At 45.5% G+C, this 19,177-nt stretch overlaps 1 protein-coding gene across 1 annotated transcript; it reads left to right on the top strand.

The window, feature by feature from the left end:
- Positions 1-1,439: 1,439 nt before the first annotated feature.
- LOC141271845 (uncharacterized) lies at positions 1,440-13,958 on the top strand. Its single transcript, XM_073682034.1, has 7 exons — positions 1,440-1,516; positions 9,515-9,661; positions 9,791-9,970; positions 10,054-10,177; positions 10,257-10,354; positions 10,549-10,639; positions 12,650-13,958. Exons 2-7 carry the CDS (start codon positions 9,590-9,592, stop codon positions 13,753-13,755), a joined length of 1,671 nt encoding a protein of 556 aa, XP_073538135.1. The 5' UTR covers positions 1,440-1,516; positions 9,515-9,589; the 3' UTR covers positions 13,756-13,958.
- The last annotated feature ends 5,219 nt before the right edge of the window (positions 13,959-19,177 follow it).

Raw genomic sequence — 19,177 nt, 5'->3', positions numbered from 1 at the left:
GAGGAGTAGGCTCCGTGGTATTGAAGGGATCCCAGGGGGTACGGCGAGTGCAGGACGGCACCCGTACGCCCCAAATCTGTCAGAAGACAGAGGGATCGTAGGCCGCAAGAAGGGGACCGGCCCCTGGACCAGCAGTGTTACTCCAGGTCTTGGCTGGAAAAATCGGAGGCTTCTGGCTTTTATAGTCCAGTTGCCAAAGCCTCATTCTAATCTCCGTGAGGGTCAAGCAGGTCCGGGAACTCCAGTTAGACAGGAGGGACTTCAGAGCACCCGAGCGGGACTGAGAGTGGGGAAGCTCAGGGCTGGAGGGAGAAGACCCAGCGTGAAGACGGTCTAGAGAGGAACACAAGAAAGTGGGGTTCCGTCAGGTGCTCCTAATCTACCTGAGGAAGAGCTGAACCCCCGGTCGGGTGAACGCAGCGCGACGTGGGAGGCTGACACCCGTACAGTGCACTTGTGGAACTTACATAAGAACTGTGAGTAAAGACTCGGATGACTGCACCGCACTGCCTCCGTCCATTATTTCAGCTGCGCCATCTTTCCCCTCCATGCACTACAACGCCCAGCGCAACCAACAACACCTACACTGCCCTGGAGCTAGCTCTTCCTGTGGAGAGCCACACCATCCCTGCTGCAGTAACATCAGCTTCAGAGGACTGCTCCACAGCGGCGGCTCCCTTTGGCCGCAATTCACAGGTGGCGTCACGAACACTTCCTAAAACTACAAACCCCTTACAAATAATATTTCCCATTTTTGTTGACCGCCCTTGGCCACGGACCGGGCCAGCCACCGTGATATCCCCCACCAGCAACCATAGGCCCGACTGCCGAGTACTCCACGGCTCTGGGGGCGCGTCACGTACACGCGCGGCTCCTCTCCGTACACCTCGTACACACGCGGCTCCTCTCCGTACACCTCGTACACGCGTGGCTCCGCTTCGTACACGCGCGGCTCCGCTCCGTACGCCTCGCACACGCGCGGCTCCGCTCCGTACGCCTCGCACACGCGCGGCTCCCTCCGTACGCCTCGTACACGCGCGGCTCCGCTCCGTACGCCTCGTACACGCGCGGCTCCGCTCCGTACGCCTCGTACACGCGCGGCTCCGCTCCGTACGCCTCGTACACGCGCGGCTCCGCTCCGAACGCCTCGTACACGCGCGGCTCCGCTCCGAACGCCTCGTACACGCGCGGCTCCGCTCCGAACGCCTCGTACACGCGCGGCTCCGCTCCGAACGCCTCGTACACGCGCGGCTCCGCTCCGAACGCCTCGTACACGCGCGGCTCCGCTCCGAACGCCTCGTACACGCGCGGCTCTGCTACATCCACACTGTAAACCCCTCCTGACCCCACACATAACCTTCCCCTCATCCAGCACCATGACAACCAGCACAGCAGAGTTCTGCATCCACTGAGGCCCCTGATCATGTGACCCCTGACTCCTCCCCTCCTGTGACCTCATCACAGGTCCTGTGCGCACAGAGCAGCCATATATGTGGTGGCGGCTCTGCAGGTGGAGGTATGTGGAGATTCCCCATTACTGGGACATTAACCCCTTCACTACTGATAGTGACCTTTTTCTGCTGTCACTTTATAAGAATCCTGCCGCTTTTTTCCCTTTTCCTCTGATAGATACATACCACCCAACTATGTAAGGCAGGAAGTCAGGAAACCTGTATGTTCGCGTAGTTCAGTGCTCTTTTCTTGTCCGCATACACACTATAATATTCCCACAGTACCGTCCCCCCCACACTCACACATTATGATACTACAAGATGCCCCCCACTATATTATACCAACCACCCCCTGCTGCCTCTGCCTCGGCCTAATAGACTTTTGTACATTCTTGACCCATTAACCATTATTCGGCATCCAGGCACCACAGCAGTCCCCCAAAATTGAATAGTTGAGGGGAAATGAGCAGTACAGGGGATCCCCGTAACTCTGTCTACTTTATTAGATGTTACAATTGATTTTGACAAGTGATTAAACTGTCAGCATTAGCATCACAGCCGCGCCTATAACATCCCTGCACTGTACATGTATGATGTGCTGCAAAAAAGAGTTACAGTTTTCGTTTTTAACCCCTTAACGACCGCCGTAACGCATTTTCACTGCAGCAGTTAAGGGTACTTATGCGTCGCTCATTAATAAGGCTGTAGTGCCCCCCAGAATCAGAAATTCTCCGGGGTCTCTGCTACCAGGGGTAGCTAAGACCGTGGAGAATATGATCAGGGCCAGTTTTTATGGTCCACTGTCATGTGATCGCCGTTATTCACCGAATAACGGCGATCACAAAAAAAAAAAGTGTGCTCGCGGTTACAATCATTTCTCTCTCCTCTGACATGATATACATGTCAGAGGAGAGAGAAGTGAAGCCCCCCGAGCCCACCCGGTACCTCCACCGTCCCCTAATCTCCCCCGGATCATCCCCTGGCCCTCCGGCATCTTGCTACAGAAAAAAATGGCAGGCACATGCGCAGTGCGCCCGCCGAGATCTGCCGGCTGGTACCTGGTAACAGCAGGGAATTTTCCCTATTGGTTCCTTTTGATCACTGATAAACCCTATCACAGTAATCAAAATAAAAAACATAATAAATCAAACCCCCTTTAACCCCCCCTTAGTTAGATAAAAATTATAAAATCGAAATATTTTTTTCCCTTTCTTTGCAGGTTGTGTTAGGGTTAGGGTTGTGTTAGTGTTAGGGTTGGGGACGTGCTAGGGTTGGGGTTAGGGTAGTGATATTGTCAAAAGTAAAGAAAAAAAATTACGACGATATGGCGACTAGTGTTGAGCGCAAGTGCTCGCTACAAACGCGACATTGCGTCTGCTCTTGATTCCAGCCAATTTTGTGTTAAAAAAGTCACACAGTGCTCCTTCCTTTCTGAACCCTGCCGTATGCCCAAGCAGTGTTTTTTCCTCACATACGGGGTATCGGCTTACTCTTGCCTTCCTTTGAATCAACATGTTAGGCTATGGGTTGAACTAGATGGACTTAGTTTTTCAGGTTGAAGGAAGACTATGTTACTATGTTACTCAGGAGAAATTGCATAACAAATTGTATGGTGCAATTTCTCCTGTTATATTTAATGCAAAATTGGGGGCTGAAAAACATTTTTGTGGGAAAAATGTGAACATTTTATTTTTACGGCTCAATGTGATAAACTTTTATGAAGCAGCTGGGGGTTCAAGGTGCTCACTACACATCTAGATAAGTTCCCTGAGGGGTCTAGTTTCCTAAATGGTGTCACTTGTGGGAGGTTTCCACTGATTAGACACATCAGGTGCTCCACAAACGCAACATGGCGTCCGCTAATTATTCAAGCAAATTTTACATTCAAAAAGTCAAATGGCGCTCCTTCCCTTCTGAGCCCTGCCGTGCGCCCAAACAGTGGTTTTCCCCAGAACTGTGGAGTCTGAGTCGGTGCTCATTTTGGTGGAGTCGGTATAAAATGGACCAACTCCGACTCTTAAAATATATAATAAATTGGGTACAGTAGTTCAGTGCTGTTTGTGGGGAATATTTTTTCATAAGATTTTGGGAAAGTTATGAAATGTCCTATAAATGTCTGTCCTATTCCTGATGTAAGAGTCTAGACTTTTAGCTGAGATGAATCTGTGCTACGGTAAATTTATCACTTAAAGTGAGCCATGTATGAGGGAGTCACAGTCGTGGAGTCGGTGTCACTGAAATTGAGAAGTCGGAGGTTTGGTTTACCGACTCCACATATGGGGTATCAGTGTACTCAGGAGAAATTGCACAACAAATTTTGTAGCCCATTTTCTCTTGTTACCCTTGAGAAAATTAAAAATTTGGGGCCTGAAGTAAAATCTGTGTGAAAAAAGTTAAATTTCATTTTTTCCTTCCACATTGCTTCAGTTCCTATGACGCACGTGAAAGGTTAATAAACTTCTTGAATGTGGTTTTGAACACCCTGAGGGGTGCAGTTTTTAGAATGGTGTCACTTTTGGGTATTTTCTGTCATAAAGGCCCCTCAAAGTCACTTCAAATGTGATGTGGTCCCTAAAAAAAAATGGTTTTGTAAATTTCATTGGAAAAATTAGAAATCGCTGGTCAACTTTTAACCCTTATAACTTCCTAACAAAAAAATTTTGTTGAAAAAATTGTGCTGTTGTAAAGTAAATGTTATTTAACTATTTTGTGTGACTTCTCTATCTGATTTAAAGGGAAGGTGCCCCATTTTTACATTATGTAAAATAAATTAAAATGTTAAATTCCTTAATGTTATAACATATTTTCAAGTGCCCAGTATTTATAGTTTATTTTTTATTAATTTGTTTTGCAGCTATTGGGGGCTGCCATCTTGCTTTTCAGGAGTGTAAGAGTTACTACACTACACTCACACTCCTTCAAATACAGCAGCCCTGGACATAGGCTTCAGGAGGATGCTGACCCTATCTGTAACATTGTAGCCACATTAGCTGTGAACTGGGCACGCCTCTGTGGGCTGCTCAATTCACAGCTGTAGGTGTGTCTAGGTGCCATTTCATTGTGGCCCAGAGCTTCCACACTGAGGACATGTAATTGGAAGCTTTTTACACACACACACACACACACACACACACACACACACACACACACACACACACACACACACACACACACACACACACACACACAAGCTGCCCCATCTCTGCTCTCATATTCTCCCATCCTCCACTGCCTGTGCAGTTAAGCTATGGATCCTCACCGCTGCACTGTTTAGCCTCCTCGGTCCTGGCCTCGCAGCTGCTCTCTTCTCCACTGCGTGCAGCTCTGCTCCTCAGGTCCACGTTGCTCCACAGTCCGTTGTCTTCCTTCTGCTTGCTCTTCTGTAAATATACTGAGATCCACTTCCTGTTTAGCAGCTGGTTGAGATTAGATCACAGTGCAGTCACCAAGAAAATGGCGGTGCATTGTCTCTAGTCTTTATTCTGCCTCCCCCACTTTTGGGTGTAGTATAACACCTAAAAGGGGAGGGAAACATTGATGTCACAAGGACACTGCCCCAATTTTGCAGCTAACGTAATGCAAGTAAGCATTACTGTAGCTGCTTGAGGTCTATACAGGAAGATGCTCCCCCTAGCTGCAAGTATAGGTAATCTTTTTTTTTTTTTATAGATATTTTGCATGTTGCAGTGTTTGCAATCTATGCAAACACTGCATTACAAAGCTTAAATTAATATTATAATGTTATTTTCACAAAAAGAAAAAAAAAATTGATGGCACTTTCCCTTTAAGGGCATGAAAATTCAAAGTTTGCTAAATTTCTAAATTTTCATCAAATTTACGTTTTTTTCACAAATAAACGCAAGTATATGGAGATTTTGGCACTAAATATCTCCTGTCTGTGGTGTTCTTACCAACAAGCTTTTATAAATGCCTCAAATGTCTGTGTGTGAATCAGAGATGAGATCTAAGTCCAAGGGATGAGCAAAGTAGTTTAAAAGGCGTCATTCTCAGCAGGAGAAGACATCAGACTGAAATACATACAGTGACGGAAATCATTATTTGATCCCTTGCTGTTTTTGTAACTTTGCCCACTGACAAAGACATGAACAGTCTATAATTTTAAGGGTAGGTTAATTTTAATATTGAGAGATGGAATATCCAAAAAAAATCAAGAAAATCACATTGTATAAATTAGATAATTATTTTTTTTTGCATTTTGCAGTGAGAAATAAGTATTTGATTCCTCTGGCACACAACACTTAATACTTGGTGGCAAAGCCCTTGTTGGCAAGTGCAGCAGTCAGATGTTGTTTGTAGTTGATAATGAGGTTTGCGCACATGTCAGGAGGAATATTGGTCCACTCCTCTTTGAAGATCATCCCTAAATCATTAAGATTTTGAGGCTATCGCTTGGCAACTCGGAGCTTCAACTCCCTCAATACGTTTTCTATGGGAGTAAGGTCTGGAGACTGGCTAGGCCACTCCAGGACCTTGCTGTGCTTCTTTTTGAGCCACTCCTTTGTTGCCTTGGCTGTATGTTTTGGATCATTGTCTTGCTGAAAGACCCAGCCACGACCCATCTTCAATGCTCTTACTGAGGGAAGGAGGTTGTTGGCCAAAATCTCACGATACATGACCCCATCCATCTTCCCTTCAGTACTGTGCAGTTGTCATATCCCCTTTGCAGAAAAGCACCCCCAAAGTATAATGTTTCCCCCACCATACTTCACGGTTGGGACGATGTTCTTAGGGTTGTACTCATCCTTCTTCCTCCAAACACGGCGAGTTGAGCTAATGCCAAAAAGCTCAATTTTTGTCTCATCTGACCACAGCACCTTCTCCCAATAACTCAAAGAACCATCCAGGTGTTCATTGGCAAACTTCAGATGGGCCTGCACACGTGCCTTCTTGAGCAGGGGGACCTTGCGGGCACTGCAGGATTTTAAACCTTTAAAGCGTAATGTGTTACCAAAGGTTTTCTTCGTGACTGTGGTCCCAGCTGCCTTGAGATCATTAACAAGTTCACCCCGTGTAGTTTTAATCTGATCTCTCACCTTCCTCATGATCAAGGATACCCAACCAGGAGAGATTTTGCATGGTGCCCTAGATCGATGTCGATTGACAGTCATTTTGTATTTCTTCCATTTTCTTACTATTGCACCAACAGTTGTCTCCTCACTCAGCATCTTGCTTATGGTTTTGTAGCCCATTCCATCTTTGTACAGATCTATGATCTTGTCCCTGACATCATTAGAAAGCTCTTTGGTCTTGCCCATGTTGTAGAGGTTTGAGTCCGACTGATTAATTGAGTCTGTGGACAAGAGTCTTTTATAAAGGTGACTATGGAAGACAGCTGTCTTTAATGCAGGTAACGAGTTGATTAGGAGCGTCTAACTGGTCTGTAGGAGCCAGAACTCATAATGGTTTGTAGGGGATCAAATACTTATTTCTCACTGCAAAATGCAAAAAAAAAAATATCTAATTTTTACAATGTGATTTTTTTTGGGGGGGGATATTCTATCTCTCAATGTTAAAATTAACCTACCCTTAAAATTATAGACTGTTCATGTCTTTGTCAGTGGGCAAACTTACAAAAACAGCAAGGGATCAAATAATTATTTCCTTCACTGTATAATCTCACCAAACAATATAAAGGCAATGCATAAGTAGCAAAGTCTATGTACAACAATATCAATAACAGTGTTAGGAACAGAGACATACACCGACCCATAAGTGTCCTCTCTTGCTGGAATGGCGCCAGCCCTGACTGGCGGTTTGGCTCAATGCCTTAAAAGGTGTCATCCGCAGCCTAACCCCAGACATAGGCATCATGCTGAAACGCCATTCCAGAAAGAGAGGACACTTATTGGTCAGTGAATGTCTCTACTTCCCATCACTGTTATTGCTATCGTTGTATATAGACTTTGCTACTTGTGCACTGCCCTTATATTGTTTGGTGAGATTATATGTACTTCACTCTGATGTCCTCTCTTGCTGGAATGGCGCCAGTCCTGCCTTCCTCTGGGGGTGGGCTGTGGTTGACGCATTTTAAACTGCTATGGTCATCTTTTGGACCTAGACTTACTTTACCTAATAAAGATTTAGTTTCTTTTTACATAGCTGTGTGCTCATGACTATTTCTTTTTTCCTGTTTGATGTGTTGTTGTGTGTAGTCTAAAATATATCAGTTTTATGAGTAGATGTCAGGAAAAAATACAGAATGATGTAAAATAAACAAAATAGTAACTTTAATGATTCCACACATTCCTGTACCACCACTGCTTGAGTCCCCCACCAGTCTCTGTTTTTCCTGGTTGGTCCCAACAGACTTGTGATCTCTACAGGCAATCAGTTTCTGAAGCAGAGGTCATCATAGCTAGTGATTCGGAGCATGGAGGAGATGTCTTATAGTCAACAATTCAACTTATGTTCCAGTGACAAGAGAATACAACATCTACACATTCTATCTCCTGATATATTTTCCCCTATTATCACCAGTAATTGTATTATTACACAGCAGACCTGGGCAAAGTGCTGACCGGGACTGCTAAAGGGCTAGATGCAGTGGTTCTCCGTACCCTGCTCAATATTTGATTTTCACAGGTATCTGCATCCTCGGGATGCAGATACTGGTGAATACAATGATGGAACAGGAAGCTGTCAGCTCCTTATTTCATCACCAAGCCTGTGCATCTCAGAGCGCAGCAGGCGCGATTATGTCATTACATTGCGTGAGCTGTTCCTCAGTACACAGAGCAGACCGGAGCAGCGGGTAACGGGGTGAGGTGAGTAGCTGTTTTTTTTCTAATTCACAATATATTATGGGAAATTGTTGGGACATCATGCTGTGCCCTAAGGGGCATCATTCTGCATGGGGGAGCTGTGTGGGGATATTATACCATGTAAGTGGGCTGTGTGAGGACACCATAATGCGCGAGTGAGGGACTCTGTGGTGACATACTGTGTTAGGGACATCTAGTGTGGGGAGTCTGTGTGGACATCATACTGTGTAGGGGGGCTATGTGGAGATATACTGCGTAGGGGCTCCGTGAGGGCATCATACTGTGTGAGGGGACATTATTATTATTTATTTATAGAGCAACATTGATTCTATGGTTCTGTACATGATAGGGGTTACATACAAAATATAAATATAAGTTACAGTGAACAAACGAACAATAACAGACTAGTACAGAAACGAGAGGGCCGTGCCCTTGCGGGCTTACAGTCTACAGGATAGTGTGGAGGAGACAGTAGGTAGTAGGGTTGCAGCAGCTCCTATAGTGGTGAGGAGGCAGGGGTTTTCAAAGCTCTAAATGTGGTGGATAATCGCACATGCTGAGGCACAAAATTCCTGAAAATGGGGGATACCCAGGAGAAGTTTTGGAGGTGATTCGGTGAGGAACGTATAAGTGTAGAGGAGAGTAGGAGTTCTTGTGAGGACCGGAGATTACGTGTGGGAAGATATTGGAAGATTAGCTCAGACACATCTGGAGGTGACAGATTATGTACAGCTTTGTAGATCAATGGTAGTAGTTTGAACTGGATACATTGGGGAAATGGGAGTCCAATGAAGGGATTTCCAGAGGGGAGAAGCGGAGGAATAGCCGAGGGAGAGGTGGATTAGTCGGGCAACAGAGTTATGGACAGACTGGGGAGGTGCGAGACTGTTAGCAGGGAAGCCACAGAGGACGATATTGCAGTAGTAGGTTGGCTACAGTGTGAGAGGGTTTGTGGGAACATCATATTGTGTTGTGAGCTGTTGATTAAGGTACAAAGGCTGAATAACAGGATCCAAATAATTTATAAAAAAAAAAGCAGTAAATTACATGTTTTTTATTAGCTGCTACAGAGAAGAACACTTTACATGTATTAACATTGAATCAGCAGACCTAATTCTGCTCAAGATTAAGTGATAAAAATTGACAGAAAAAAAAATGAGCAGAATTAAGTTTGGTCATTCAGTCATGGTCTTTGATATGGGCCCTTGGGAAATTAACTGCCCACCCTTGTTACACAGGATTCTTTATAATGTTACCTCGGCTCATTTTCTCTCTATCCAGGTCCCTATATCGGATCTTCTCAGTGGAGATCTTCTATATAAGAGAATTTACCTGATTGACCCATCAAGGATTAATATGGACAGGGGCAAGATGGCAGAGAGGCTATTTCACCTCAGCCTAGAGATCCTCTTTCGGCTTACTGGAGAGGTGAGAGATTCTGATGACGTCACATTATATCATTCTTATCTATGGGAATAATAGATGGACAGAACTGGACAGGTGAGGACTCTGGAAATGTCTGTAGTGAGATTTATTAATGTGTCTCTCCATAACCAGGATTACACAGTAGTGAAGAAGACCTTTAGTGAGCACTTTCCGGTTTCTGTGTCTGAGGAATGGGGAAGGACCCAGAGTCCAAACACAGGGCCTCCACCTCACCCCCTGATACATGAGGACATCAATGACCAGAAGATCCTAGAACTCACCTACAAGATGATTGAGCTGCTGACTGGAGAGGTGACACCGCTGCAAATGCTGGGACATTATACAATAATGCTATGAAGGGATCGGGGGGATGACAGTATCATTGTATGTGTCAGGTTCCTATAAGGCATCAGGATGTCACCGTCTATTTCTCCATGGAGGAGTGGGAGTATTTAGAAGAACACAAAGATCTGTACAAGGATGTCATGATAGCGGTTCCTCAACCCCTCACATCACCAGGTAATAGGAATAAATACACAAGGCCCATAATGATCTGTATGTAAAGAATTAATGCAGTCCCTGTATGTGTTTCCTCCAGTTTTATCCGGTAAGAGGACAACACCAGAGAGATGTCCCCGCCCTCTTCTTCCACAGGACTGTAAACAAGAAAATCCCAGTGTTCCTCAGGATCATCAGGTAGATGGAGAGAAGGTGTCATGAGATCTCCCCTATGATGTGTAGACGGCTGTGAAGGTCTTGTGTTCAGTCTTGTTTTATCCACCAGTATTCTATCTTTTATACTTGTGTAATGAGAACTGTGGAGATGGCAGGATTAGAGCTGATCATAGATGTGACTTATTTGTTTGTGTCTTCTAAAATATTTGTTTCAGGGTGAAGATCTGACCCATATTAATACTACAGAGGCATATGTGAGAGGTGATGAGCGGTCTAAAGAGGAGGTTCCTAGATATGACCACCCAGGTGAGTAACCACTAAATGCAGAGTAGTCACAGATTTTTCTCAGTCACCGGCTGTGGCTTTATCAGTGGTGTAGTCCGGCCATATCACAATCATGTTATCACCATTTTGTCGCTAGACCACAACATTCTCATCCACCGAAAACTGTTCACTTTTCTTTGGGCATGTTAAACTCTTCTTCTATTGAATCCTCCTACCCCCTGGAATTAGAAGAGGCTGTCCCTTATCTGCCCAGATCTGTTAGCTGCAAAGCCAAATGACAGCATAAGTAGAATATGCTGACAAGTTCAAAAATCAGTTGAAGACGATTATTATGATGGGCCTCTTAAGAGAAAGCGGAGGGTAATGATGCTGTTACCTTCCTAGAATCCTGATGTCTTATTGAATGAATCTACCTTCTCTTCCATCTGTGCTGCTGAATTTGCTCATATGGTTGGTCCCTACAAAACCAGGTCTAGTTTTTTCTGGCCAAACTTCACTTTTTTGATCGTAACATTAAATGTGCATCGAGGGCCAAGTGTGAATTTCTCTTCAATAACAACAGAGTTTCCCTTTATCTTGAGTCTTCAATTTCTTTTAAAACCAAACAAATTAGAAGAGGCATTGCGATAAACTACACAAAAACACTTTACACCTGTGCCATGATATATGTCTAAGCTGTGCATAGTTGATGGCTGTAATATACATTTATTCACACCTTCTGGAGATGTATTGGCTCGAGCCCTGGTTTCATTGCATCAGTCCACGTCATAAACTCCATTATGTTTCTGATCCTAAAAAATTCAGATTACTGCACAATGGCTCCTAAAATGGGGGAGCACTTATACCGTCTCTACTATTCATAGTAGCTCCAATGGTCCATCATAAATCAGTGGAAAAAATACAAAATCGGAACATGCAAGAGTAGTCACAGGTCGGGGGTCACAACCGGGAGCTGAGCACAGAGGACTGAACCAGAGGAGAACAAAGCTGTATCGGGCAGCGTCCTGCAATGTGCTTTGAGCTTTAGTAGGGTGCGGTGCTTTACAATTGGCTGAAGCAGGGAAGTGATTACTTACAGTTGGACAGCACGCACACCCATACTGCCAGACTTGATGGTACTACTGGTCCCAGCCACTCTGTTCTTAGTGGCTGGACAGAGCTTCTACTGCCCAGATCTTATGTTTCCGATGTCTCCCATTACCAGTGCCACCTGCAAAACAAATAAGGCGGCGCCTGGTGATAAAAGCAGATGGTGACACGCCATTTGCAGAAGCTTTTGGGTGACAGAATGGCAGAAAACCAGAGCAGTAGAAAACCCCATAAAGTGACTCTTATTTTGTAAATTATAACCTACAGTGAATAGTTGTAGTGACTATTTTGACTCCATAAACACTTTCCTGAAATTAGCACGCACTGGGTGTAGCAGAAAAAAAGTGCCCATATGCCGTTTTATTATCCAACACATAATGCCTAGATTGTGATCCATGAAACACACACACCTTAAATTAAGTGGGTTCTTCTCATTACAGCATTGCCAAATACATGGATTCTAAATGTGGTTTGGGCACACTGGAAGGCTCAGAAACCAGGGGGAAATTTGACTTTGGGAGAGCGGTTTTTGCTAGATTGGTTTATGGAAGCCATGTTGCTTTTCAAGAGCCTTTGAGACACTAATAATGTGGAAACCTCTGTTTTTATATTGACAGATGATGGACCAGAGTCGGAGCTTGTTTTGTATGAGATGAGTAGAAGTTTTTATTAGTATTATTTTTGACATCATAACATTTTTTGGTGGCTTTTTATTCCAATATTTAGGAGGCCAAATGAACAAACAGTGGAACACCAAGCTCCACTGGTTCATGCTACGAGGTTTTCGATTAGACTGTGAACTGTCATTGTCTTAGTGAATAATTCAGGTTTGCTACATAACTTGCCATATGTGGCTATGGCACATTTAAAGAAGAAATGTTCAAAAATATAAATTTAAAGGATATTTTCTTAAAAAAAATAATTGGTTTTATTTCTTGGCAGATGACTGTGACAGGACATTAGAGGGACAACTGACATCTTCAATTTTTAAGTCAGATGACCTTGAGATCACACAGGATACAATTGAAGTGAATGCCATTACTCCAGATATACCATCATCACTTCACTGCAAAGATCAATCACCTGGACCTGTTCCAAAGGATCAATCTTTTGATGCATTGCAGACTGCTAATAAAAATAAAAGTCACAAAAGAGACATTGAAAAACAAACTGCTCTAAAAGCAAATAACACATTTTCACATTTAGAACATGGAAATAGTTTTCCCCTCGAATTGTCTTTAGTTAAACATAAAAAAACTCAAACAGAGGAGAAGAGATTTTCTTGTTCCAACTGTGGGAAATATTTTGCCAGGAAATCAGATCTTATTAGGCATGAGAGAATTCATACTGGGGAGAAGCCATATTCATGTTCCGAATGTGGGAAATGTTTTAACCTGAAATCTCATCTTGTATGTCACCAGGGAACTCACACTGGGGAGAAGCCATATTCCTGTTTAGAATGTAGGAAATATTTTAACCGCAAGTCGTATCTTGTTAAACACCAGAGAACTCACACGGGGGAGAAGCCTTTTTCATGTTCAGTATGTGGGAGAAGTTTTACAGAGAAATCAAATCTTATTGCACATCAGAGAACTCACACAGGGGAGAAACAATATTTATGTTCAGAATGTGGGAAGTATTTTAGCCGGAAATCTACTCTTGTTAAGCACCAGAAAATTCACACAGTGGAGAAACCCCTTTCCTGTTCAGAATGTGGGAAATACTTTATCCGGAAATCCCATCTTGTTATACACCAGAGAAGTCACACTGGAGAGAAGCCCTTTTCATGTTCAGAATGTGGGAGGGGGTTTACACAGAAATCAAATCTTATTGCACATCAGAGATATCACACAGGGGAGAAACAATATTTTTGTTCAGAATGTGGGAAATATTTTAACCAGAAAGCGCATCTTCTTAAGCACCAGAGAATTCACACAGGTAAGAAGCCGTTTTCATGTTCCGAATGTGGGAGATGTTTTATCCAGAAATGGCACCTTCTTAGACATCAAAAATCTCACTCTCCGATTATTGGATCTCAAGGACTTTAGGGCCTAGCTCAGGGCCAGATAAGGTTATCTCTTTTCTTAACATGGGGGAATGATCTAAGTTTCTTTAACAGAAGATAGTAGAAACTATCTAGGTGACTGCCCCGATGACGTAGGGGGTAAAAATGTGACTGTCCCTTCACCTCAACATGTCTAAAAATATTTTCCAGAGTTTGATCAGTACACAATCCACTCGTGGGAGTTCCACCCTTGTTCAGGGTGATAACCTTTTTTCTCTTTCAAAATAAAGTGTCTATTGAGAGGTAATTTGTGCACAAATTCATTGGCGTCCAAAACAACTCAAAAATATTTGTATCTGTTATGGGGCAAAATACAGCCATACCTCCTTTTTTCCAGACTTAGGAGGGGTTTATCGTCGTGGGGGCCCCAAATGTTAATGCTGTGCAATGCTTATACATGAGTGTAAGAGCTTTCAATCTAGGACCACTGGGGAGATTTTCCCTATCAGTCAATTTCTAAATTGCAACACATCGTTTGATGTTTATATGTTAGCGTACAGCTGTAAGTTTCAATATGTTGGACGCAACATTCAACCCACTGTGGTATAGCGACAAGCTCGGCTGTATGCGTAGGTAAACACGGGATACTGTCTCTTTTAAATTTTCGGGTTAGTTTATTTAGCAGGCATAAACTACCCGATTGTCCATAAACAAAAAAACTAACACAGCCCATTCGGCCAAAGAGACACAAAATGAAATACAAAACTTGTAGCAGAGTCCTTATCTCGGCCAAGGTCTGGCCACTCACAATTAGCCACACACAGGTTCAGCACAGCCCATGCTCACTCCTCTCTGGAGCAAGATTTCCCCAGGTACTGAACACACCTGAGTGTCAGGGCTGGCTATTTGATGCACAAAGCACTCCCCTGATTGGATAACGTCCCTCCCTGCACTTCGTTATCCACTGAAAACCTTCCCTTGTCAATGTGGTCCTACTAACTCTCTCTGCACCTACTTCGCAGGAGAAACTTGCATGTTTTCACATCACTGAGGCTAAGAGTTTCAGCGACACATATCTTCCTTCCAGCACACTACCAGTGACTTTGTCACATATTCCCCCCCCTCTGCCCTAAGCCGAGGGTTTTGGCACCTTCACTCACTAGACAGGAAAGTCTGGACGGAGCATTAGCATCCAGTTTCCCGGGCCTGTGCTCTACCAAAAAACTAAAGTCCTGGATGACCAGGAACCACCTGGTTACCCGGGCATTTTTTACCATCCGTTCACTCATCCATCTCAGGGGGGCATGGTCTGAAACCAGTCTGAATTTGCGGCCTAATAGGTAGTACCTAAGGGTATCAACCGCCCACTTGACAGCCAGGCACTCCTTTTCCACAATTGCATAATTCTTTTTGCAGGCTGAGAGTTTTCTGCTCAGGTACAGAATGGGGTGTTCCTCCCTTTTACCTCCTGCGATAAGACGGCTCCTATGCCGACGTCTGAGGCGTCCTTCTGGAGCACAAACTCTTTACAGAAATCAGGTACTATCAAGACCAGCTGGTTACATAGCCTTTCAGGAGCTGAAACGCTCCCTATCTCTGCCTCAGAAGACCACTTAGCCATCACCGTCTTTGTACCTCTAAGTAGGTCGGTTGGGGTGCCACCATTGTGGGGAAATTCGGGATAAACCGCCGATAATACCCCACGATACCCAGAAAGGCCCATACCTGTTCCTTGGAGGCTGTTGGGAGGCAATTCTGGATTGCATCCACCTTGTTCATTTGCGGTTTTATTTCACCCCTCCCAACCACGTAGCCCAAGTATTTTGCTTTTTCCTTTACCATAGCGCATTTTCTTTGCTTTATGGTAAACCTGGCATTTATCAATGCATCCAGTACTGCCTGTACCCTCTGCAGGTGGGTTCCCAAATTTGGGCTGAAAATAATGATGTCGTCCAAGTAAGCGGCAAGGAATTTTTTTTATGTGAGCCCAGAATCCGTTCCATGGCCCTCTGGAAGGTAGCTGCGTCTCCCTGTAGTCCACACGGCATCTCGGTGTATTGAAAACGCCCGTCGGGTGTAGATAAGGCCGTTTTCTCCTTGGCCCCTGGGGCCAGGCGAATCTGCCAGTACCCTTTTGTTAGGTCCAGGGTAGTGATGTACCTGGCAGGCCCCAGCCTCTAAATAAGGTCATCGACCCGGGGCATCTGGTAGGCGTCAAACTTGGACACGTCGTTTAGCTTCCTGTAATTGTTACAGAACCACCATTCTCCGTCCAGCTTAGGCACAAGAACAATCGGGCTGGACAAGCCACTCTTAGATTCTTCGATAACGCCCAGTCTCAACATTCTCCTCACCTCCTTGGAGATCACCTATCAACGGGCTTCGGGAATTCGATACGGCCTTTGGGTCATGCGTACGTGCGGTTCCGTCAGGATCTCATGTCCCACAACTTGTGTACACCTGGGAAATTCTGAGAACAGGTCTCTGGTTCTCTGCAAGAGTTCTTGGCACTGTTATTTTTGGGCTGGTGACAGTGTCTCTGCCACTGTAACGTCCTCAACCCTGGCTTCAAGATTTGCTCCTAGAGATGGAGCTTCCACCGGTTCCCTGTCTTGCCACGGCTTCAGTAAGTTGATGTGGTAGATCTGGTACAGCTTCCTTCTACTGGGCTGGTGGACTTTGTAGTTGACTTCACTCAGGTTCTCATCTCCAGGGTGAATTGTCTAAGCCTTGCGACCCTATTGTAGACCCTCGCCTGTGCTTCTTGTGCTTGTAGAAGGCTCTCCTTCACAATTGGCATTACCCTTTAGATCCGATCCTGCATTTGGGCCACTTGCTCAGTCACACTCTGGTGGGGTGTAGCAACCTCTGCTTCCCAGGTCTCCTTTGCTATGTGTAGAAGTCCCCAAGGGTGTCGTCCGTATAGCAGTTCAAACGGCGAGAACCCTGTAGAGCTCTGGGGAACTTCCCTATTGGAGAACAGCAGGTATGGCAGCAGGCACTCCCAGTCTCACCCATTCTTCTCTACAACTTTCTTTAACATCGACTTTAAGGTCTTGTTGAAATGTTCTACCAGTCCGTCCGTCTGCGAGTGGTACACGGACGTTCGGAGTTGTGTAAATTGGAGGGCCTTACACAATTCTCTCATCACCTTCGACATAAACAGAGTTCCCTGGTCTGTCGGGATCTCCTTTGGCAGACCTGTCCGGGAGAAAATATTTACCAGCTCTCTGGCGATACTTCTGGCGGAGGAATTTCTTAATGGTACCGCTTCCAGATATCACGTTGCATAGTCCAATACAACCAGAATGTATTGGTGGCCCCAGGCGGACTTCTCCAGGGCCCCGACAAGGGGACCTCTATCACAGGTAACGGCACTAGGGGGCTGTGGAAATGGGACACGGGAGCCGTTAGCTGACAGGTGGGACATTGCCAGTCTTATCTACCCTTAGATGCCTAGCCAAAATGTGAGAATGGGCCAGGCCTAACACACTACGCCAATAGGGTCCCGGCATTACCAACTGCTCTATTTATTCTCCTTTTGGGTTAGTGACCCTATAAAGAAGCTACCATTAAGTGAAAAATACAGGAACCTGGTGTCAGCCCCTGGCTCCTGAGCAATCCCATTGATCACAGACACATTGTCAAATGCATACTTCAAAGAGCGACCGTCCATCTGTGAAGTACCAAAGTTCCCCCCAGACAACCCCAAGTCTGGGACCTCGTCTTCCGGGGTCACCACCTCGCCTTTGTCCCCCACATGGACATACAGGGAGAAGTCATCTGCCTCTGACCGCAACAGTAGTGCATCATGGTGTGACCAGCTCCCGGTTGAGACATTTGGCACCCCCGCTTTCCGCCACAGCCTGTGCTAGCTCCTTCCTGGAGCAAGATTTCCACAGGTATTGAACATACCTGACTGTCGGGGCGGGATATTTAAAGCCCAAAGCACTCTCCTATTTGGAGATCGGGTGGATAACGTCCCTCCCTGCACTTCATTATCCACTGAAAACATTCCCTTGTCAATGTCCTATTATCTCTCTTTGCATCTACTGTGCAGGAGAAACTTGCATGTTTTCACATCACTGAGGCTGAGTCTCAGCGACACATACAGTATCTCCCTTAATAATGTTGGAATATATACCTAACGGATTCCAAGATGGCCGCCGATCAAGGAGGATGCATACTCCACAGCTCCTGCTAAATCCAGCAGCATCCGAGCCATCCACTGAAGGAGACTCATCAAACTGCTCCCAAAGCACCATCATCACTTGCACACATCTTCAAGGACCCAGAGGTCTGGAATAAGGCTGCACATCAAGCATCTACAACCTCCATACAGGTGGGATCCGCACGTGCCCCCTGCCTCTGCCACTCTGGGCCCAGCATAGCTCCATCTCCAGCTCCCTCCGCTGTTGTAGTCGCCCCCTAGACAAGATCACCGCCCGCATCTGAGCCGTGGCTGCCGTGCGTTCGCCGCATGCTAAGACTCTTCATTAACCTGGGAGATCTGGGCCGAGACTGTACTGGGGCTGTGACGCAGTGGAGGCGAACACGTTGCCACGTGAGACCCGTCACGCTAGTTCCGTGCACCCCTTCCCCCGACATAACCGTTACCTCGCTGTGCCCGTGTGCTCTGCTCGGCTGAGTGGGGGCCGCTTGGATTGCAGTCGGTGGTGGGAAGAGACCACGGGATAATTGAGAGGAAGCGCTTACCTCTGACCCCCGCCGCCATTGAGAGCGGCCGCGGCCGGCGACCCCTTTGCTGAGCGCTGCATTTCGCGGCAGCAGGTCTGGCCTGAGAGACGCCGGGGGATAGTGGAGTGGCACCGGTTACAAAAGCGGGTCACACTGGAGTTCAGTGCGAGGTCCCACAGAGCGCTGGATAAAGCACCATCTTCAAGTGAGAGGCAGCAGATTTTGAGTGTGCTGTAACCTACAGGGAACTTTCTCCCCTGCTCCTGCAGGGTCATCAGACTGCTGTAACATTCTTCACTAAAGTCCCTGAAACTCAGACTGGCTACAGTTAACTCCTTCTACTCTGGAGCACGACATCTACAGCTCCAGTAGAATCTCCATAGCATAATTCCCAGTTTAACCCTTCTCATCTCTTTCTCTTATCATGGCATGCTAGCTTGCCTTGTTGCCAGCAGAGGGAGCAATTAAGGCATTTCTTCAAGATCCACTGGTCAAGACCCTGAATATATCATGGGTAAAGCTACAAAAACCCCAAAAAATGTCCCCAAAGCTTCTAAATTAGTCACTCAAGCTGATGTAGATCAATTTCTAAGGAAACAAAGTGACACACTAATGACCCCGAAACCTACTAAGCAATCTAACCTTCCATTCATAGAAGATTCGGATTCAGACATGGAAAGTGATTCTGACGCTACCACCACTGGCACCACGACAAAAGACTCTACCGTTACCAGGTCCTTCCTAAAACGTATCCTGACCAAAGCATT

The sequence above is a fragment of the Phyllobates terribilis genome, unplaced genomic scaffold, assembly GCF_046119375.1.
Source record: "Phyllobates terribilis strain yellow unplaced genomic scaffold, ASM4611937v1 Scaffold_5__5_contigs__length_657084704, whole genome shotgun sequence".
Lineage (NCBI taxonomy): Eukaryota > Metazoa > Chordata > Amphibia > Anura > Dendrobatidae > Phyllobates > Phyllobates terribilis.
Note: the sequence above shows the minus strand (reverse complement) of the source record. Positions and strands in the feature narration are given on the sequence as shown.

What these genes read in the sequence shown, in the direction of transcription:
- LOC141271845 (XM_073682034.1), top strand. Translation starts at nt 9,590, where the DNA reads ATGGACAGGGGCAAGATGGCAGAGAGGCTATTTCACCTCAGCCTAGAG. An exon ending in TCTTTCGGCTTACTGGAGAG is followed by an intron (nt 9,662 to 9,790) that starts GTGAGAGATTCT and finishes CTCCATAACCAG; the next exon opens with GATTACACAGTAGTGAAGAA. An exon ending in TTGAGCTGCTGACTGGAGAG is followed by an intron (nt 9,971 to 10,053) that starts GTGACACCGCTG and finishes TGTATGTGTCAG; the next exon opens with GTTCCTATAAGGCATCAGGA.